Below are 24,774 nucleotides of genomic sequence, written 5' to 3'. Positions count from 1 at the left end.
AAATATTTTGAAAAATCAGTGTAAGTGAAGTTAATGTTATTTTTTTTCGCTGTGATGATGATGCGATTTCTAACAACGCTTTCTTAACTTTTCCATGGTTGCCCATAATATTCGTAGTCATCTGGTCCAAACACAGCGATCTAAATTGCCAAGATATGAGGCAGCAAAGCCGTGCTATATTCACGACACAGCAAGGCTGGAACAAGCTCGAGGTCTAAGCTGTATTCCTTTTTTTAATTTTCCGGCCTGAATTATAATATACTGTAATGACACAGTAGCTATTAACCACCTCAAATACGGGTCTAGCAGTCGATTTCGACCAATTCAATCAATATATGCATGAGCAATAGCGTATTGATTACGCTGTGCTCTGATCCGAATTTCGTGATCTTCCCCTCCGCTTGGTTGACTTGTCGCAAAGTAACCAATTTGGAGGCAAAATAAGTACGCCGAAAAGTTCCAAGGTAATTTTCTCTCGTAATGCTGCACAATTGCTCATAAGGCACACCATCTTATTCCTATTGGTTTCTTTTGTCTGGCTTTTAATGACCAGCCAATACAAAATATTTCCAGTGCCTTTGTCGCAAGTTTGTGAAAACGTTTGAAGTGCAACCAGGGTTGAATCGTTTGCGTGAAATGTAGTGTGTACAAAGGTGTAAACTTACTGTAATCAGATGTACTCTACGGCGGTTGCGAGACATATCTATACCACCTGCCGAGTAACCTTTGTCAGAACATGATAAATATTGTTTTGATATCGAACCATACTTCTTATCAAACGTGGAACTGTTCCAAGAACACTAGTACTTGTAATCAACATAGTTTATTGTCCAGTTCTTGACCTCGTTGCTTCCATGGGTAATTTTACTCACATTCTCTGTGAAATTGTTCAGGTGTCGTCGCGTTGTAATATGAAAGCGGTGGATCCAATATTTTACCGTTATAAAGGTAGTTTGCACATCACTAATCCGCATTTGATCATGATTATAGTCATCTGTAGCATTGGTTTGCTAAATTTCATACTTAGTGTTGAACATCTATGGTTAAAATATTAAAAGTCGGCTTTGCCATATCGTGCTCCTTTGTTTGCATGGAAATGATAACTCATATTTCATGTTCAGATTACACCTTGCATATTAATAATATGATAATTCAATGTCCATAATTTCCGAACAATTAATATATTTTTCTTGCCTTATTTTGTATCCTTGCTGTATTCTATATGTGACACTATCCGCCAACTAACCCCGATTCCCGTACTTACTACTTATAATCAAATGCAAAATCGAACAAAAATGCAACTTGGCATTGCAGTCGCAAAGTTTTGTATGTTTGGCACAGTGTATTCTAACAGGTACATATAACCAGTCTCTGGAATTTGAAATTGACTAGGCTGACCTAGCCTGGGAGTGCAAAATGACAACTACTCAGTTCATGAGTTTGAAAATAGTATCTATCTGGAGGTACTGTCAAAATATACGATATATAACAACAAGCATGTTTTACATGCCTTTTGGGATAACGACACGCAAACGTTAATTATATGCTGACGTCAATGCACTGTGTTTAATCACCTCCTTCCCCCAAGCAGGTTACCGTATGTGAACATGTTTCCTCTATCACCGTACTTTTGTGATAAGATTATTTTGTTACTATCAGGGCTTTCGAAGTATCAATGGTTAACTTCGTAAATTTGTAGCAGGTCAATAGTCACACATTTTAAACAACAGTGTTTTGTAGGGTGTCAAAAGGAAATAATGTTTCATTATTGCATTTGTTTATTTCTCACTCAACAACCAAAAATAAAGTCAATGATAGAGAGGGTTAACGACGAGGTCAAATAGCGTCGGCATAAGCTAACGATAGTGAAAAAGAAAATACTTGAGAAATCCCATTTCTTAACGAATTTTTAAAAACTGTAAATGAAGGAACATCCGCCCGCCGTTGCAAGTTGGAATTCCATCAGGTCAGCAAGTGTTGCCAAAATTGACTTGTATGCGTTCATCATAAATGTCGCAAACTGACAAACAGAAATCGCGACTTATGCAATTTTTAAAAAGGGACATTAAAGTGGCACTCACACTTGGTAACATTTTTAAAGCACATTTTAAATGCCAACGGTCGATACTGGACGAGGCGACTGCGCGCGGATCGCGAGATATCGATAAAAACATGTCTTCAAAAAAGTAAAAGTTTGAATTCCGGTGGCCCACCTAAATTCAGCTTCCGAACATCGAACGTTCGGCACTGGGGCCATTGTCAACTAAGCTATGGAGTACGAGTCTACGCTGACGCTGCTGTACGCCACAGTACCACTGGCGTCGGTGATCGGTCATGGCCTGTGGGAGAAAGCTGAGTCTTACTGACTTGGCGTATAAACGAAAAACAATTTTTGCTGATTCCACCAGAATTGGCAAAGGTGACTAGCACAGTTACGTGCGGTTGATACATAGCGGCCGCCGCGTGATATGCATAGACGCATGCCACGCGCGCACACCACGCGCGCGGCGTACTGTGTGGCAGACGACAAAATGTAGTCATCGGAGGCGGCTAATATTTGACACGTAAAAACTGATGTTTATGAAGTATTGGTTAAAAATATAATACAACTGATTTAGAATAATGAAAACGACAAAAACTACGGAGAAGTTTTAAAAAGCTTACCTGAGGTAAAGGCATAATGCTGTATATAAAGTCTTTGCAGTGGGAAGTAAATTAATTGCGTCGTTCGAACTTATTGTAGACTCCCTAGAATATCGTCAATCAGCACAACAACAAACCTTCGGGGGATTTCGAGTCAAAATTAGAACGATCGTAAAACTTCGGGATGTGAAAAATACGCTCGGGAAATGACATGTTTTTATCGATATCTCGCGATCCGCGCGCGGTCGCCAAGTCAAATATCGACCGTTGGCATTAAAAAATGTGTTTTAAAAATGTTACAAAATGGGAGTGCCTCTTTAGGAACGAGGCGGAAATTATTCATATATCAATATTGATGTATTATTTATATTTTGTGTTTATTTCACCTTTGTGCTACAACACCTATACAGATGTAATCGCTAGAACAATTACATGCTATGGTTAATAATCAAATCGACCACAACACTCTTTAACCCGTCACTCCTATAGATAGCTGGAAATCAGTCCATCCACACTCATGCACATCGTCAAAGAGCTTTCATAAGCTTGCCACCAAAATGAACGCGGTAAAATTAGTGTATCTCACTATTATGGCCATAGTTGCCGTGTCAATACCTCGTACTTCATCATACAGTCACTTTGCAGGTGAGTCTTAATTTGCTGATAACAATATTCTTCTTGTTCGTGCTGATTCGCATACGATGACATTCGTATACAGTGCCTGTCTTCATAGATGTCAATCAACCTCATTCTTCCAGGTAGTCCGTATGTCCTTGATTTTACCTTCACTGCTGTGAGCGTGAATTTAAACCTCATATGTTTTTATAAAAGAATATCAACGGCTGTTTGCTGAAGGTTTGTGTTTAAAAATCAAACTAATGACCGTACCGATCCCATACCATATTCCGGATGGGGGATGTGTCGTTACCCGGACATTTTGATTATAGAAGATGACTCAAAGATATACTTCTGCGAAAATTACATGTTGCTTTATTGATTTGATTTTATGTACGGGTCAGTAATCTGTTTATGACGGTTACAGCGGCATAGTTGAGATATTCAAAGTTTACTCATTAAACTAATTGGTTTTGTTATCAAATTAGATAATATATAACTAAATTCATGCTTTATAACATACTCAAATACTTTTAATGTACGGAATTTTATAACGCTGTACCAGCATGTCAATGTTACTCGCGTAAGTTTGTAATTGCGATTACAGGTCGCGAGAAACTTGATGCCGATAATGTTGAATCACGGGTCAGTAATCTCTTTACAACAGAGAGACCTGTATAGTTGAAACATTTAACGATATTTTTGCATGCAAACAGGTTTCCAATGTTACCTAAATTTTTACCTAGGATGGTTTTGTTATAAGCTTATATAATAAATTAACTTCATTCCATGTAACGAGCTCAAAAACATTACACAACTTTTATAATACTCAACCAGCATGTCAATAGCTTGCTAAAGTTCATAAGTGCGATTACAGGTCGAGGGAAAATGGATATCGATAATGTTGATTTACGTGTCAGTAATCTATTTGCGACGGTTAGAGCAGCATGATTGAGGCATTTCAAATGTAATTACTAACGTGATTGTTTTTGTTATCAGATTAGATAATACATAACAAAATCCTTGCCTCATCACGTACTCGGATACTTTACTGATATTTTCATTACACTCTACCAGCATGTCAACAGCTCGAGTACTCACCTAAGTTTATATGTAACGAGAAAATGACGACGACAGTGTTGATTTACGGGTCATTAACTTGAGTGTGATGGTTAGAGCGGCATACTGTTAAGAGATTTAAAGTTTTACTACTGTTACTGTGTTCAAACTAGGTTAAATTGGACATATTTTAGCAACACTATTTGTGATTTGCAAACATGGAGGATTAATAGTTTGAGTCCGCTCATGTTTATACCCACGAAAAGCGATGTTGATTCCTTATCGCGCCAGCACGAAATTAAAAAAAAAAACACTTTAGATACCCTGCAAACTCGTTATCATATATCTGTTTCCACGTACTTCCTATTGCTCCAGGACCATTGCAGTGAGAACTTTACAAACCAAATAAAAACAATGGACTACTTAAAGCGCCCTCAAGGTCAAAATGTGTAGGACGACAACCGAGGAGGCTCATCAAGCCATGTTGATTTATTAGATAATTTATTTAATATAACAAATGTTTCAGGTTTTCATATGCATTTTAGTATTAAATTGCATCTTCATTAAAGCTTTATTTGTCATTTTATAAAAAGTTTAATTTCAATGGCGATTTTGACTTCAGGTTTTCTTTCCGTTTTGATTTCCGTTTGTAAAGGTAAATACATTTTTTTTAAATAATGAATACTAATTTTTATTTTTGTTTTTTGTTCTGATTTTTATTTTGTATTTCATTTTAAGACAATTTTTAAACTAAGTATTAATATGGAAATAAGAACATAATTTAAAACGAGAATGACTTTCTCCTTACAAATCAGCTAAAAATCAAAATCAAAATTTAAATCAATGGATTTCATTTGCAATTGCAAAATCTTACACAATTCAAACCAGAAAATAAAGCAAAATGTATCTCAATTTCGATAAAAAATTAATAAAATAGAAATTGAAATTAAATTTATCTCGAAATTACAATGAATCTCATTTTAAGAAATTAAAATGGTTCTATCTTTAAAACGCAAAAGAAAATATAAAGGATATCTAAAGTAGGGCAAAATCACCATGCTATTAAAAAAAAAAGATTTAATTAACATTTGATAAATTTAAGTCACGTTGGAAATGCAATTTAATATTAAAAAAAAGTGACAGCAATAAGAATTATCGTGCAACAGTTTTGAGTAAACCATTAAAAATAATTTCATGAGCGTCCTCGGTTGCCGTCGTGTAGTAAAATGAAGGAACGTGGTACCGCACAGCGGCTATTAAACTATGTTTAGGAGTTTTGTGTTTAAATAATTTGTGGTAGGGTCTGATAGTGTATCCGTTAAACATAAGTTTGTAAGTAATCTTGCAAGTTTTTTGACGTGTTTTTGTATTAATCAATCCCTGTGACTATTTGATGACTTGTTTTTCATCAATTGCACCTCATGGTCTAATTGTACTTTGCCCTTTGCGTTCTACTGTTCCCCTATCGGATGACAAGGAATGAACAATTCGACGTTCACGTAACCCCTTGTCTCCGCTGTTTCCTCTCTCTCTCTCTCTCTCTCTCTCTCTCTCTCTCTCTCTCTCTTCTCTCTCTCTCTCTCTCTCTCTCTCTCTCTCTCTCTCTCTCAGCAAATGGCGGCGGTACGACGGAAGATATCGATAATATCATGATGGAGCGATGTGTGAAATTTGGGGACGAAACGGGAACACAATGGTGTGCGGTTTCATATATGTGTCCTTAATCAATAGCATGCTCTCGTTGTTGTTTCTTTTACGTCTACACGGTCAGGTCTTGAAAAAAGTGACCAATTCTGGCTTAGAAAATATGCAGGCCCATAGGTCATGCAAACGATAACCTAGTCCTACTATGAGGCTATGTTTCCACTTACACCATTATGCTTCAAAACCACTGAATTCATGTTGCTATATGAATTGAACACAGCTGCGACGGCCGAATCCATGATCGAAGCGTATATGTGTACATATCATATCAAAACATTATTAACAGTTACATCTATGACCTAAAGATATCTTTTGATAAGTGGACCCTTTTTCACCACGTAGGGTTGGATCAATACTGTGCCTTTAAAAGTAGTGTTGTGAGTTCGAAAGACTGCATGAACACCACACATTATATCAAGAATCAAAGGCAAGTCATGTCTATCACAATTTTTTGTCTTTGCGAATGTTCCTTCTGGCAGGGACTGCGAAACCATTTGGTCAACATTCCAAGATGCATTTGCATGCAAAGACCAGTGTGATCTTAAGAAAGACGGCTATTCTGATTATATAGAAAAAACACACCAAGATATTCCAAAAGATGCGGTAAGGATAGGACACAGATCAGAAACAATGAAAGAGTATTACCTTGTTTGCTCAGAAAAACCATACCGTTGAATGACTCCCTTTAATCAATTAAGAAGACTATGATTTAAATGAAGAAATTATATATATATATATATATATATATATATATATATATATATATATATATATATATAAAGCAATTGTTCTGCCTTCTTAACAGACGCTCTTTTGGTCTGGGTATGACATTGTTAAAGACAGAGCGATGGATTACTCGAAGAATTGTGCTTTTGTTACGCTTGGAGACACACTCACCGGATGTATGCCAGATGACCTTATTTGGTGTGGACAAGAAAGCGAAGATGAAGTCGTTGCATATAACTGCATTAACTATGAGTCATGTGAAAACTGCGAGTCAAACAGAGAAACATCGTCAATGGGATCATTTTGGAATCAAGCTTCCAGTAATGTAAGCTATTCCATTGATTCATTCATTTATTCATTCATGCATGCATGCATTCATAGATAGATAGATAGATAGATAGATAGATAGATAGATAGATAGATAGATAGATAGATAGATAGATAGATAGATAGATAGATAGATCGATAGGCAGGTAGGTAGGTAATTAGGTAGTAGGTAGGTAAACAGAGATACAAACATATACATAACATACATACATACATACATACATACATACATACAGACAGACAGACAGACAGACAGACAGACAGACAGACAGACAGACAGACAGACAGACAGACCATTGTACCTATCTACATACCTGCGTGTCTGTATGTCTGCCTGGCTGTATGCATGCATACATGCCTTCATGCATACCTACTTACCCACCTGCTGCCTACCTACCTACCTGCCTAAATATCAACATACCTTCCTTCTCAAGTACATACTTTTGTGCCGTTGAGACTGTGCTAAACAATAAATAGATATTTGCTGGATTGCAGGAATTGCTACCTTATAATGACCTGTTCCGAATTCTTTCAGCTTGCCAGTTTGTCTTCAGGCACAGTGTCGATAATGCTTAGTGGAAAGAGAGAAAATGGCGCTTATCATGAAGATAGGTAAGATGAGATATCAGCTTCGTTTGGCTTGTTTTCGCTTATTTTCGAAAATGTTCTGATTAACGATGTATATGTATTTAGCCTTCAATTGCCGCATTATCTGAAATGTTTACGAAAATTCTAATGTCTTCTTTGGTCACAACATATTGCTATCTTAATCTTAAATTTCTTTCACCTTTTTATAGTCACTGTCGGCACAATAAGTTAAGGTATTAGACTGAAATGCTCACTAGTTTACCTTGACTTAACAGACGGCCAAAAGCAATGTAGTATAGAGTGCCTGTGAGTCGGTTCTAAGTCATGAAGGGCAACCAAAAGTTTATAGAATACGCTTGATAATTGAATTTCTTTTTGGTCATAATGCAAAATGTAATGTTAGTTATGTTTTAACCAAGCTAACATTACGATATTCGTAAACTATAATATTCAGAATGTGTTTCATTATCTTCTTATACATACTCATATAAGTGAATATACAATGATATGAACAGGTAAAAATCAAGCTCATCGAAATGTATATCGGTCTCTCTCTCTCTCTCTCTCTTCTCTCTCTCTCTCTCTCTCTCTCTCCCGAAATATAAGTCACGAATGCATGCATGCATGCCTCTCTCTCAGTTTAGTTTACGTTATGAACTTTTTAACAACTTACCCACAGCTTCTTAGCGTGCTGCGAACTGCCCAACCTTCAACATGAAATTGTAACCGTTGTCAGAATTCTTCTTCTTGACAAAACCGACAGGTAAGTAATACTGGTATATGTTTTCAGTTAACGTCATATATCATCACGGCATCTGGAATATCTGGAAAGTGTTCATTTGTCCTTTCGTTCGTTCGCTTTCCTCCGTACATTGATCTAAGTGATAAGAACAAAGAAGATCACTTTTTTTAAGTGTTCTTATACCGTTAAAGTACAGCACCTATTTCCCCCACACAGTTTAATCTCTCTAGATCTCTTCATGTCATATTGCGTCAACGAGACAGTATGGTTCTTCACTGATTTTGGTATGACATAAAATATACTTTTAATATTAAAAAAAAAGAGTTCAAATGAATATAAAATACTTCAGGGATTTCAATAACTGTATCTCTGAGTAGCATGCAGAGCGCTTAATAATGTCCGAGTTCACATTTTGCGGTGCTTTATAACTTTACACAACCATGAAGGGATGAAAGGACGATGAAAATCGAAGATTAAAATTTGCAGTCCTAAGACAAGTCATTTACTCCTAACATATTGTAGCATCATATTATCGCTGATGACTTGCTCTGCATTTTCAGCGAAACATGCTCAAAAGGCACTGTCTTGGATTTAATTGAGAAGATCAAAGACATTGGATTTGACCATTCTTGCATCGATGACCCTGAGTAAGTAATTGATCACATAGAACCGGAAAGGAGTCTGACTCGTCAAAAATGTGGGTTATTGTGAAGGTTAAAGCATAAGCTCATTATTTGACCTTTGGTTCCGAGCCTTGACAGTTTGTATAACGCGTTCAATGTAAAATGTTGAGTCTAGAAAATGAGAATATAGAACTAAGCATTTTAATTTCTATTCAAATGATTTTAGTTGCAAGCTCTCATCTTTTGTCATCTGAAAGTTAATTCGACCAGGTTTAAGGAAACGTAAACTTTCAGTATTGGCGACTTTGTCGTTCAGGCCTTCTCAAATCTAATGTTCTGCACCAAGCTTCCTGATACCCTCTGTCTTTCAGGAAAACACGAGTTTAAAGATTCGTTTCAAAATTTTCCAGTCGCATACTACTCTAACACCCATTTACTTATCAAAGGTCAACACCTTACGGTTGGAAAATGAAAGATGATATTTTGTTCGTAAAAGTTTGATTCGAACAACAATAGATGGATAACTGACATTTTGTACAGAGAGCCTTGTTTAATTGAGGCATAAATAAAAAGATCGTTTTTCAAGCAAACGAAGAAGACTGTTTTTATATCATTGCAGAGAAATCGAAGAGATTTGTGAGGAAGGTAAAGAGACGAGAGATACATCACAATTCTACCAATGTGCCGGATGTAGATCAACACTGACGACTCTCTATCTTCCTGTCTTGATTTCTCTTTGCATGCTCAGACAAGTGTTCAGATCTTGTTGGCTCTTCTAACAAAAACATCTTGTCTAGTGTGCTTAAATCGTTGATATAAGACATTTGATTCATAATTGCCACACCGCTTTAAAATTCGTTTGGTATGATAAGGAGAAAGAATAGTTAGACCGTCAATTCGTATGCAATTAAAGTCTGTTACTAGCGGCTTGTCCCCGGCCTCCTGCAATCACCTTTTTGTCTCTTCCTTTGAAAGCCCGGACAACATATACACATAAGTTTTCTTGACCTTGGACAGCATTCACATAAATTATAATAACTTCTCGCATGTATCATCCAAAAGTAATTATTTTCCTTCACATTCAATGATATGACACAATATTACTGTATCATTGTCAGTATATAACTGTGATTTTAACTTTAAGGTGTATGCTCAATACTTCGCTTTTGAGGAAACTCACAAACATTGGACGGTATATTGAGACATGTTAAACAATAAAAAATAATCACTGGCCGTATGCTTTACCATCTACATGTGCTTTTTGTCTTCCCGTTAATTATTACAGACCACTGGCGGTGGTTCTTCAAAACCATTATCACTTTTTCCTCATGTTTTCTGCCAGGAACACAGCGTAGGAATGTCAGCTTTATAATATGAGCAAAGGGGCAGGAATAGAAAAAGATATTACACAATCCGTCGGTAAAACCACTTTAAAATTTGTAAAATGGCTACTCAAAAACGACAGAACAAGATTAGGTTGGCGGAAATATACTTTTGTTTATCAAAAGTTGATTAAGTTGGCAATTTGCCCGAGTATTTTCTTTGATCATTTATTAATTATTTATTTTTGTGGCAACCAAAAGTTTAATTTCCCCAACAAATAGTTAACAAAGAAATGGCGGCCATTCTGAATTTCAAGTGTCTAGAAATATAGGTTAATGTTTTCTCTCTTGTACCAAAATTTTCACGGACATCGATTATTTGCAATTTTGACTTTAAAGGGAATACTCTAAAGGTCTTTCACGGAAAGATTGGGCGAAAGTGCAACCCTTTTAATTTCTAGCTACAGATTCTTACCTGGCTATACAGGGATTTTTATTTGATTGACGCATGGCTTTGTCGAAAGAATATGAGCATATATGACTTATATAGCCTACTACGGTATACGCAATTTACTTAATATCACTTACTACTCGCACAGAGGCTGATGAATGCCTTCGTGTCTATATATATCATTCGTGTCATATATCACTTTGTCAATTTACCCAATGTAAAATATTTACCAAGCTTATGGTGTACACACCTATCCTGCAAAGTTAACATTGTTGATAACATGGGTTAATGTCTACAATAATTCAGAACTATAAAAACATCATTCATGCAAAATATTTACGTTCTCTTTGTTTCTTCTATGTAAACATGAAAGTATTAAGCTCTCGCATGAAGCCTTGGTGCTGTTTATGCTTTGCCGTTATCAGAAGTCAAAGTTCAGTTGAGTTTGTTCATCATTTTAGATCCTATAATGGGGCAAGGATGTTAATCTTTACATCCAAATACACGTATGTTGAAACGTCTCTAAGTAGCATTATATTATTATATTAGATTGCATAACAGGAAAATGAATATCTGTGTTATTTATTATGGCAGTTAAGTATCGTAGACTGTCTACACTAATACGTTGCTATGGTAGGTATGAAAGATATGAAAATATTCATCATCATTATATATCTGTCGATGAAAAACTTTGTTATTATTTTGTTATTTGACCTTGTAGTGGAATATATGATGATTCGTCTTTGGATCTTCATTGTACAATATTAATAAAATGATGATTCAGAAATAAGCAAAGTGATTCCATACCGATAACAGCCTTCAAACAACCTCAAAATCGAAAAAAAATTCTCGTGAGAGCACATGTCAAACAACAATCACATCAACCCACAGCAGGTGAATCTAAACGCTGCGGCAACTGCAACCATTATTCGCTAATTTATTACAGAAACAAATACAATTACGGGCAAAACCCATAAAATCATAAGTAAAATCTCAGGCAACGCCCGCAACCTCATTACATTATCACTTGCCAAAAGTGTACAAAACAGTACATTGGGGAAACGAAAAGGGAACTAAATCTCAGAAATTTTTAATCAAATCGACCACATAGGCAGTAGGCTAGAGGGGGCCTACGTGCACCCCCATCCAACAGGATAAAAACCTCTATTTTTCAGAAGCCTTGGGATCCCTAGAGTACGAAGTGGAATTTGAACAGAAAAAATATAGAGATGCAATAGCTGTTACGGACATGCTTTGAAGGGTATCGCAAAATCACGATCAACATGCATGTTCGTCAAATCTGTCTTTTTGTAAGTCATCATCTGCTTAGTACAAATATGCTATATACTTTTAACATAAAAACTATTGGGATGCAATAGCTGTTACAGTCATGTTTTGAAGGGTACTGTAAAGTCACGATTTTGCGAACAACGAGCATTTTTGTTAAATCAGTCTTCTTGTCAGCAATCTACTTAGCCTAACTTATACAAACCCTAGGGCAATTTATTCCTCTTAAATGTGACATATTGTAATATGCAATGTCCTCTATAGTTTTCATGAAATAGGGTCAAACTTTAGTCAATACCCCAAAAGTTAAAATCGCAAATTACGGCTTATCTTAAATTCTACCACCTAATGTAAACGGCAATGCTTGTATGACATCTGATTTGTTTGTTAAAACGTATGTCACAAATATAAAATAAACTTTTAACGGAAGACAATATGATTTAGTAGCCATTCGGATCATTTTTGGAGGGTAACCCAGACATGGAAAATGTATGTGTTGCATCAAATTTGCCATGATACCTTGGTATCCTTCCAAATATAATCACAGATGGCTACTAAATGATATCATATTCCTGTTAAAAGTTTATTTCATATTTATGACATACTTCTGTAACAAAAATACATATTTTATACAAGCATTTTCTTTTGTATAAACAGTTAATAAATTGTAAAGAATTTGTAGAGTCTGAGATTCGCTGTAATTTGCTGTGTACAATTTGGGGTATGGGGTAAGCTTTGGTACTACTTCATGAAAATAAGATATTGCGTATAATAATATGTCATTTTAAAGATTAGTTAATTACCTTTCTAATGATACCTAACAAGCCAGGTTATATACAAAAACAAGCTCAGTAGATGACCTATAAGAAGACAGATTTAACAAAAATGCATGCGAGTCAGCAATGCTGGGACTTTGCGGTACCCTTCAAAATATGACTGTTACAGCTATAGAATCCTGATATTTTTTCTGTTCTAAATTCTATTTAATATTTCTGACATGTCCCTGTATCAAATAAAACTGATTTTTACACACAGCATTGCCTTTTTGTTGTATCTAGGTTGAATTGGCAGAATTTTATGGTAGCTATAACAGTAATGTTCGATATAAACTTGGGGGAAAGGGGTAAGGTTTGGCCATATTCCATGTCAACCATACAAGATATTGCATATTACAATGGATCATTTTAAGAACTAGTTAATTACCTTTCTAAGGATATGAAACGAACCAGGTTAAGCTAAAAGATAAGCTCATCAGATGACTTGTAAGAAGACAGATTTAACAAAATGCATGCTAGTCGGCTATACAGTGATTTTGCGATACCCTTCAAAATATGACTGTTACAGCTATACAGTCTCAATATCTTTTCTTTTAAAAGTCTATTTCATATTTCTGAAATGAAACAACAGCAAGTAAAACAGAATTCATACACAGCATTGCCTTATTTGTTATGGCTATGTAAAAAAATGGAATTTGACGTTACCTATAACAGTAATTTTAGATATAAAGTAGATGACTTATAAGAAGACAGTTTTAACATTTTTCAATATATCAAATTGTAGAATGAGTGAATATTTAAAAAAACCGAACTACTGACAAAAGTTATTTTCTCACCCTACCCACTCAACTTTCAACATTTCCAGTGGTATTTAAATCCAGGTTTGAATTGTTAAGTCAACTGAAAGTCCCCCATGTTCAAATTTGTCTTGAAGAAGTCTAAGCAATTTACAACCATAGAAACTTATAACAGAAAATATTTACTGGTGAAAAATAAGTGACTGGATCCAAGAAAGTATTGTACTCAATCTTTACCTGAAAGGTGTATGTATTGACTGGTTTTCTCCCTTTCAAACCATGTTGTCTTGGTATTACACCATTCTTCTTATAGTGCCTTTCAAGTTTAAAAGGCAGTTTCCCGTGAGGAAAAAGACGGTTAAGCTGATGAAATTTATAGTCTCAACATGAATACATAATGTGTTTCAAGATATTGGAAGCCATAATTGATTTCTGAGAGTCATGTTATTGTCAGAGATTGAGAGAACACAGAACCACATTTGATTGAAGACTCACAATACCTTTATTTATTTTCAAGTTTCATCGAACTTGGACATTACACCTAATTAACAGTTATGAAATGAGTTTAAGATTATCGGTTAGGTTTCGTTAAAAAACAGAGACGAACACACGAATACCCACAAAAGAAGACTACGTGAACAAAAATACATTGCAGAAATTGACTCACTCACACCCAAGGGCATTAACCAAAGAGAAGAGAAACCAACTTCCCCACGTTTTCAACTCTTCCCTTTTTCCAACCCTTAGGGGACCCCTTAGTATTGACTATTTCTTTTCGTCTAAGGAGTCCCTCCACCTTGAACTTCTTCATTCCAACCCTCCACTTCAGCCTGTATAATTCTACTCTCCGTACCCAGGTCAGTTTCATTCCATTGTACCTTTGTTTTCACCATATTTCTTGTTTCAAACAGTTAACTGATCTTTTAATTTTTAGTAATAGCGCTTTTCAATGCTTATATATCATAATTTCGTTTTATACTACTGTAGTATAGGTTTATTGGCTTGCTGTAGTTCCAGTTTTCATTAGCATTGTAATTTTCATTTGATTTCTATTCAATCCCTAGTTTACCTTTTACCAACCCGATTTTTACTTTTGTATGTGCTCACTTTTATTTGTCAGTTTTTACCGTTAAGAAGGCAACTTGTGTGTTGTCGAAACGTCGGTATATTTTGGGTACAGATAATTAGAAGACAAAGAGTACCGGCTGAATGGCCTTCTAAACCTATCTATGTGTATATTGATGTATATCATGACCAAGCATTTTGCCTGATGTACCTTGACAGTAGCTTTGATATCGCAGCGTTGCATTGCCGTTTATTGATCGCGCTCGGGTTAAGGGTCATCGCCACAGTAGAGAACCACGTCATGCATAGAGAAGGCGCCCTTGAAGTCCACATTGTGATATATCAGTGTACTTGATCGATAAAGTAAATTTGTGTGAAACTGCAGCTGGGTCTCGCTTAAGCACGTGAACGGACAGCGAGTTGCCTTCGATGAATCGGACAGCCGGGTTGACCTTTCGATGACTCGCACAGACACAGCCTACCCCACCACCGACAGCTGCGTTTCCACAGCTACAAATAAGTACACCCATGGCCACTTTACTGTTGATTGAACCTACTTGATACAGTGAGAAATTCTGCTTGTATACAGACAAAACAGACCATGCCAAGGGTTGTAAATAAGAGCCAATGATTGGCACCCTGTGTTAAAAATTAAGACAAATGATACCAATTCCTTTCATTAAAGGCTGTACGTGAAAAGTAGTATACTGAGGCAACACACTTTTATGAGATCACTGCACTGCTATTGAATCACGCAAACGTGTGTGTGTAATGCAGACAGTGTGTCTTGGGAAATTGAAATCAACTGCACTGACTTTCATTAAACTAACAGGACACAGTGATATTAGATTCATATTTGGTCTATAGACGATAGTCTGTAAGATACAATAACATATGTTTTTCCCTTTGATTAGTGGTATAGATATTACAAATAAGTTGTCTTAACAAGACTTGCACATGGACCAATGCATAGTAATGTTATATTGTATCTCAATCTTGAACACAGGTAGCCAATCGTACACTCTCATTTATACCCCCAGATAGAGCTGGATTTGCCTTTGTAGAAACAGAATTTCTGACTGTACAAGTTGGCTTTTATCAACTGTTAAGCGGCCACGAGTGTAATTGATCATTAAGCACCACACACTCACAAAGAGAATAAAAATGTTAAAGCGGCTCCCGAACTAACGATCTAATATTTTGTTTGTTGCAATAGTGTTTGTGTAGGAAATATTTAATGTGTAATATTTGTGTTTGTTAGTGTTGGAAAGCTGATTTCGACCTAAAGTGTGTAAAATGTTAATAGGGTGGTCATTTGTGCTTACATTTTGAATGTGGTTTCTCATCAGTCGCAAGGTGTATTCTTTCACCTGTTTGTGTTTACGTTTTTGATATTTTCTGTGAATTCAGTGTTCCTCTTATTCAAGAAAAGAAGCACCAGGTATATCGATGTTTGTATCGCACTTTGACTCCGTTTGGCGATTTATTTTTTGTTTTGTTTGTTGTTTTTACTTCACTTCATTTACTCTTGTAAGTTTGTTCTGAAATTTGTTTGATGAATTACATGTTTATGCTAGCCTCTCTTTCGACCATGGTTGATTTCTAAGTGTTTTCACGTGTTTACAGCGTTGAGCTAATGTCGCAGCGATGTCTCTGTGTCTTTCTGACCGTCTGTGGCTCATCAAATCAGAATCAAATCTGGTACACAAATAATTCAGTTTTCAAATGGTAAGAACGTTTTGTATTTGGTGGGTGTGGCTTGCTTACTTTCTGCTAATTTGCATAATTTATGATTTGAGAAAAGAACGGATATACATTAAGGACGACTGCACACAATTTGATGGGATCTGCAACAAATATTGATCACACCAAGGTATATCAGCTATGAAAGGTATTAAGGGTTGACATGAAAGATTAATGCTAATTTGCATATTTAATTAAATTTTTTAATTTGGGATATATATCTGAATTGACATCAACAAAGTTGATGAAACTTGCTATGTACCGCGGGATATTGCTATCGAAAGAACTCTGGGTTACTGTAGCATCTTGCGTCATTTCTCTTCACATTGCATGGTAGAAAAATCAAAATGCAACTTAAAGAGTGAATAAAAAGAGCAAAGTTGGGATTTCTGAGTGCATGATAAATCTAAGCTGAATATTTGTATTTTCGGGTCAGGTTCCCCTTTGGTCAAACAATAATCTTCTCTGAAACCGTTTCTCCAATTGCTTTGAAACTTAGTTTGTATGTTCCTAGAAGGATTAAAGTCTGTGAAATTAGAAGGCTATACAAATGCACTCTATTTTCAGCTGAATCACATGAAATACCTCTCGGTAGTTGTGTTAATTCATACACGGTGTTGATGCTACACAGACTTATTTCACAACAAGCTGCTTGTCCTGTATACCTTTAATAAGTGGCCGATTTGAGCCGCTACGTTTTTGAAGTCAACTCGCAGCTGAAATGACGTGTACAGTCCTTCAAAGCTTAAGTGCTTCCTCTGTACTCTGTCAGGACTTCTTTGTGTTTGTCATTTTGTTTTCAATGGTATTTGCTTTTCCAGCTACGTTTGGAAAAGTTGGACTTAAAAAGGTCAGGTAATCGCAATTTAGTCATGCAAAAATTTATATCACCATCATATACTTCCAAAAAATCCCAAGTACAGTTGCAAATTAAGAGACAATATATTTGTTAAATGATGCCGTTTATAATATATTCAGACATAGAATTAGAGGTTTTGCTGACTTTTATAAGTAACATCAATCATAAGTAACATCGCATACAAGGTGTGACTTTCAATGTGAAATTGCAACTTTCAGTGATCAAGCTAGATGATGAGCATAAAGTTTGAATTAATAGTGGGAAAGTGATTTCAAATAGGGGATAACTCAAATCGTTCACAGCTAATCTCGAAGGTCTAGCTCTGACGCGTATAGATACGCTGTTGAAGCAAATGACAGCTATACAATTGACAGCTATAAATGGTGCGATTATCAATCGAAAACTGCTATATACTTGTTATTTATTAACTATAGTGTGCAACTGGTTGATGTAAATATGACAAGTTTAAGTAACATATCGCTTAAAAGCAGTAATATTATCGTTTGTAAATTATTTATGACGCGTAATGTACGTGATTTCTCACTTTGACAAGGCAATAAACATTCAGGTAGAAATATCCACAATGAACAAATGATTATGATGAAGAGTTAAGTAAATGTGTCTTTTCCCGCACTGAGACTATGTCCTACCTTTTCCTACTGGAGGTTACATAGATTTACGTTTATTTTGGAAACTGCAAAAACTTCTACGGTTATATTCTGTGCCTTTGGAATTTGTTTTTAACTAGCACTCTGAGAATGGCGTCTTCCCTGAAAAACATATACAGCGACGTGGAATACTATTTCAAGACATTCGAACTTTACAAACAGAGATTGACCACTGTGTTTGATGAACAATGGAAGGCAGAATGGGAGAGCATCATCAAGGGTTTGTCTGAGAGGGCAGTGGTTAAAGATAAGGATGATATCAGGATGCTGACAGTAGCAACAGGACAAGGTAGATGAGTATAATTTGGATATTCATAAAGAGAAATGAGGACTCGTAGTTCAATTGAAGATCATAACATGACTCTATATATAGTAATTGGTGGTTAAGTACAAATAGCATACTTCATTTCATGCCACATTTACTGCCTTTATAGTATTATATTAAAAATAGTTTGGCATGTGACAGTGCCAGGGTAATAAGACAAACTTTACAAGAAATGAAAATAACGCTAACAGTATTCATAATAAACCTCTCCTTTGATATATTTTGCAAAACTTTAACGCACTATATACAACGATCGCTGTTCTAATAAACTGATTCGGTGAAGAAAAGGCTACCGATGTAAAGACATGTACACATTGTACCAGAAACCAATCTCTAGCGTTCTGTGGACTTTCATCGTTGTCAAATGCAATTAAAAGTAATACATTGAAGAATATTCACTGGGAATCAGGACTTGAATTCCATGTATTCACAAATCTGTAGCAGATTCTGTTGACAGGCACTCAAAATAGCTAAATACAATTGCGTTGAAAACGTCAAGTCAATATTGAAACTCTCGTGTACTTTGGTCAGTATCTTTGAATCAGTGACATTATGGGGTCAACCATTATTTAAGCCTAAAATCAAACCATGGCGGTCGAAATATGGGCAATTTTTACTTATTTATGATTGATACACATGATCAATCGATTAAAATTGAAAAAATGGATCCTATGTTCAAATTACAAATGGGAATTATGAATTGGGTAAAGTACGTGTTGGCCAGTGTTTAATTCAGTATTCAGAGATTTCAGACTGTTTCTCGTTCATATGCCTGAAAAGTAGAACTGTACTCCCATGCTTTGTTCCGAAACGAAACAAATGTTCAGTGCTAAAACATGAAATACCCATAATGTGCTGTTTTGAACATTTATGTACTGGTGGTATTTCTTGCTCGATGACGATGTTGGTCGTGCAACAATGAACGTCGTAGTGAGTAAATTGCAACATAATGCATCAAAGGAAAGGGTTTGTATTGAATATTATTCGCGTTCACGTAAGCAAAGTGAATTTCAAGGAGCTTTCACATTTTTAAATATTCTAGAAATACACATCATTGACGCTAAATCAATTCATGGTAAGTATTGCGGATTTAGGTTTAGCCGAGTAATCATGAAAGTTGAAGCTTTAATAAGCCTTAGCAGTAGAAATACCAGCTGGATAAAGTAAATATGTCCATAAAACATTTTTTTTCAGTTTCCTTTTTATATGCCAAATAACAAAGCAAACAATCAGCGAAATCCAAAAATAGATAAGCGGCTGTTGTTTCTTGCTGATTTAAACCCATTTTTGCTATATATATCCCAGCCTTCAGTGATTGCTATGCACAGTGTTTGACGTTAACCATTTAAATTAGTTATTTCAACTCTTCGATTTTTGAGCATTTTCAACATTGCCAGGTATATTTTTAGGATTATAATCGTTTTGATATGTTTTAAAGAGACTCGGGCTCACGTGGTCTCGATGCCGTCCGTAATTTCTAAACAATTTATTGGGTCTAATTGATTCTAATTGATAACTGATTGAGTCATTTTGATATGTTTTAAAGAGAGAGACAACTCGGGCTCGCGTGAGTCTAGAGAGATTAAGCGATATATGTACACGTCCAATGATCAAGGTCAAATTTTAAACTCTTTCATTTCTCTATCGCGTCCTCTTATAGGTAATTCAGAACAAAATGTCATCGAGATATTGGTAAAACTGTTCCCTAATTCAAAGCTAAAGGTCGACGTTGTCGAGCCCGCCAAAATCCAGCTTGACAAGTTCAGAGGCAGTGCGAGAGACATTGCCACGGAACATCCTAATGTCACATTCCAGTGGTTTGAGGACACTTTCGAGGGATACATGGCTAAAAGACAAGAGAATGACTACGAAACTAAATTCCATTTCCTGATGTGCGTACACGGTGTGTATTACTTTGAAGACTGGTCATGGGCAGTCGACCAATTTTACGACCTCGTGTTGCCGGGGGGAGTGATGATAAACACAATCGCTAGCGGAGACAGTGAGTACCACTTTCAAATAGTCAAGTCGCAAAAAAGCTGTGAATTCACTGAAATAAATAAAACTCATATATTATACATTTCCTGAATGAAGTTTTTCAGAGCACACGGTCGCTTAACATTTTATCCAAAGTCCAAGATGTATTTTACCTTGATTGCAATGATAACAGAAGCAAAAATTAGATTGCATTGGTAATAGAGTAAAACTTTGATCCCTTCTATTAAAATGCTAGAGCACCACACAAAGGTATTTAACGAGAATATGTATGCACTTTGTAATAGACAGAGTCGACTTGCTTTAGCCGTGGTAGATAATTGGCCTAACAAAATATTGTCATGAGTATTACCATGTTGTGATTTGCATTTAATATATCTTTTAAGGTATTTGCAATGTTCTCCCAGGCATTTGGCATCATGCACCAGCATTATATTATTGTCCTTGGCTTTACTTATGTTGTCCTAGGCATTAAACATATTATCCTAGGTATTTAGTATACTGTCTTAGGCATTAACTGTGCTGTCCTAGACATGTAATATGCTGTTCTAGTGTAACGTATCAAAAATGCTCAAGTCAGCGATTTTCTTTAAAATAAAATTTATTGAAATAAAATAAAACTGATCACTGAGTCAAGGGGTAAAGTGCGAACTGTAAAGTTTATAGGCTACTTATCTCAGCCGGGACGGCACAACGCTCTAGAGTTACGTCAGACAGACTGATTAGTGAGAAGTCGTTTAGGCTTGAGGTTGGTCCGTGCAAAGTTCAAAGAATGAATACAGCGTGTGTGTGGATATCTTGAAGTAATCACCGTTATACCATGATCCGGAAAAAGTCTCCCTGAACAACCGTGCCGCCCCTATTTATACTGAATGAATCGATCTAGAGAATATAAGAACAATATGGAACATCTATCGATATGCTAATTACTTTTCTTAAATATCTTCACATGTAGTAAACACAATTGACTGAATTCCAGGTAATGGAGGAGAATGACCTGAATAGCATTCTAGATTAATTAGACAAAATGCCTGATATACGTGCTGTATATTTACGTGTATTGACGTGTATGAAACACAATATTGATTGTATATGGAACGTATATCTTTGTATATGGTACATTTCAATACGTTGCAATTGATATGCGTATTGTATATCTATGCAGATCAAGAGTATACATAATACGTATCTTTGCACACAAAGTGAACACTTGACTTACGCATTTAATAAGCATATATAAGTGTATACACAACGTATTTGACACATGTACGGAATCAGTATATGTGTAATATATTGTTGTATATCAAGCATTTAGCCCAGTGTAAACTCAGGTGAAGGGGCATTAGGCATGTTGTTCTGGACATTTACATATTTTCCTTGACATTAAGGATATTGTTATCGGTATTGATTGTGTTTTCTAATGTAGAGCAAAACAGACAGGATCGCTACACGATTTTTATCACATTGAGGTTGGCTGAACCGAACTTATAAGTTATGCTTCGCTGTTAAAGAGACGAACTTATCTAAATTCGGCATAAATAGCTTCTTGGTTACTCAGTAAAGCAAATATTGAATTCCTTAGACAAATTGAAGTGACTGCTTAAATCTGATAGGATTGTCAACGAAATATTGAATGGTTTGTCCTTAGATTTTTAGTGCCAGATATAGTTCGATCATTATGTGCTGTTAGCCTATACCTGTGTGTGTTTGTTTGTGTATATATATATATATATATATATATATATATATATATATATATATATATATATATATATATAATGTATACAATGTGCCCTCCCGGTTATCTATGTATCTATCTATCTATCTATCTATCTATCTATCTATCTATCTATCTATCTATCTATCTATCTATCTATCTATCTATCTATCTATCTATATATATATATCTATATATATATATATATATATATATATATATATATATATATATATATATATATATATATATATATATATATATATATATATTATATATATATGACATTAACTCCATTCGCGTATTTACCTTGAATTTTTTATCACTTTTTACTACAGGTGATTGCGGTAAGCTGTTTATTAAATACAGGGAGTGGGAAGGAAATCCAACAAACCTTGTAATTTCCAACGATGTTACTTCGTACATGAAAACAAAGGGACTGTCTTATCAAATGTATATGCGCAGGGCCCTCAATAATATAACTGGCGTATTTGAAGAGAAGTCAACGGAGGGCAACGTGGTTCTTAATTTTCTTGTGGAACGGAGAGACTTCCGCGTGAACGCTCCCAAGGCCTTATTGACGAAAGTCCTAGATTTTGTAACGGAAAATTCTCGCGAAGAGAAGGGAAGACGTTATATGACCTGCGATGAGGTTGACATAGTTGTTGTGAAACCTGTTTAGTGTCGCAATTGAGACACAACACACATAGTAGAATCCATCTGCACTAAATATACCAATTCGACACCCCTCCAAAGAGAACCGAACAAACAATAACACTGGAAGATAAAGTCCAGGCTACTATGATACTAAGAGTGTAACGCATGACTCGGGCAGCACAAGGTCTTAAACGCATCACTATTGTTATCAAATTTTTACAAAATTACCAAAATATAGCATATACATGCCATAAAAATATTAGTCACTGTATCTGATTCCATTATGAAAAATACAGTTGGAAGGGCTATGTTTATATATAATAAACAAATGAACTGCCTGAACAAATAATACTACGATGACTATCATAGGTGTGTATCAGAAAAAAAGTAGAAAAATTAAGTTACCTTTTTACACGAATTGTAGGCTTGATCATTAAGCTTGGGATAATGTTTGTCAAATATCAAACTATTATTGAATTCTTACATTTAACTATAATCTGAAATTCCCGTGGTATGACCTTAGACGTACGAATCGAATTTACTTGCCTTTTGAACAGTGATATCTCTATGGTATACCAACTCTTTGTCTTAATTTAACATAGTAGAGCTGGGCTTAGTCAAGTCATCTTATTGTATCTAATTCACTGCAAGTTCTAAAATAAATAGAAGGCTTGTAAAGCTACTAAATGCTTGTTTTGTCCTCGACCATACTTTGGCTTTTAGCATGAGATCAGACATGAATATTCAAAATAAACGTCTCACCCAAAATCATTTGATGCGTGAAAACAAACTTTCTTTCATTGAGATCATCAAAAGTCGAGAGATGAAATTACTCTCGCAAACCACCAAAACATGCACTTGACTAAAACTCGTGATAAATTTGTTGTGAAAGGGACGTGAAGATGAGATATGACGATCAGACGGATACACGCTTTTAATTTTCCATAAGAATATAATTATGTAGGAGAAGGGGTTGTAATACATGCTATTTATTTCATCACTTCCATAACTTACGGTAACGGGAAAACGGCGATAATTTCACTCTCTCTCTCGCCTTCTTTCAAAATAGAAAAATGTTGCTTGTCTGTCTTCCCGGTAGGCTCCGCCATCCCGTCCTCCGCTCAGCATTACTGACACAACTTCTGATGATTGCGTGGCGATCTATACATTTCAAAAATGATACAAAGGCAATAAATATCCCCGAGACGTTGCAAAGTTGGCTGAACGAGGGCGCGGAGTGTTTGCAGGTGAGTTTGCCATGTTAGATCAATGTGTGCAAACAGGAGCTATGAAACAGAAAAACGCCAGCATAAAGTTAACACCAGCTCCATCGAGAACTATACCTACACTAACTGATACCTGGCGCCAACAAAACTGCCTCTGACGACGTCACATAATCGTCACACGTCATGCAGGCATCAAAGTCAACACAATGGTCTTCCGGTTGAAGTAGACCGAAATCAAAGTTATAATCCAATTCTTTCTGCCTTCCAGACCATGACAGGTCATCCGGCAGGCAACCGGTGATCGTGTCTCCAAGGGTTATTAAATATCACGATCTTGAGTAGTTTATTGCAGGACTGTTAATGAGTTCTATTCCTGATCATAAAAGTGTCTGAAAGAGTCATTTCAACAAACCATCACAGTTAATTTGGGATAATTGGATGGTGAAGTAATGTCGATCTAAGCTACAAATGTAATCTCATCTGCTTTTCTTTTTACATTACACACTTGTTTTTATTAGTAATTTGCTTAAATAGTGTCTATCGTTTTGATATTGATTTGTTTACCAGTCTTAGTGCTTTTAAAACACAAGTGTCATCTGTTTTATTATCTCTTGCTGATAGTCATTTTACTACCGAGAGTTTTTGATGTTTGTCAGTCTCTGTTGTTACTTGTTTAGTGCCTTTTTTTAAATTAGTTTCTGCATGTTGTAATTTGTCTTTTTCATGTTTTAATTTTTCTCTGTTTGCATCCAGTTATTGGGCTATGCCTGTTGGATGTCAGAATGAATAATAATAAATAAATAAATAATAAATAAATACTGTACTTTGATTTGATTTCCTCGCTGTGAGTGAGATATTT

General features: G+C 35.6%; 1 protein-coding gene across 1 annotated transcript; it reads left to right on the top strand.

Annotated features, from left to right (window-relative positions):
* Nucleotides 1-3,061: 3,061 nt before the first annotated feature.
* Nucleotides 3,062-23,460, top strand: LOC139135154 (histamine N-methyltransferase-like). Its single transcript, XM_070702413.1, has 10 exons — nt 3,062-3,288; nt 5,929-6,013; nt 6,501-6,624; nt 6,827-7,072; nt 7,610-7,686; nt 8,342-8,425; nt 8,965-9,051; nt 18,076-18,284; nt 19,981-20,322; nt 22,371-23,460. The coding sequence occupies exons 1-10, from the start codon at nt 3,201-3,203 to the stop codon at nt 22,712-22,714; spliced, it is 1,686 nt and encodes a 561-aa protein (XP_070558514.1). The 5' UTR covers nt 3,062-3,200; the 3' UTR covers nt 22,715-23,460.
* The last annotated feature ends 1,314 nt before the right edge of the window (nt 23,461-24,774 follow it).

Source organism: Ptychodera flava, chromosome 1 (assembly GCF_041260155.1).
Source record: "Ptychodera flava strain L36383 chromosome 1, AS_Pfla_20210202, whole genome shotgun sequence".
NCBI lineage: Eukaryota > Metazoa > Hemichordata > Enteropneusta > Ptychoderidae > Ptychodera > Ptychodera flava.
This window is presented reverse-complemented; position numbering and strand designations above follow the sequence as displayed.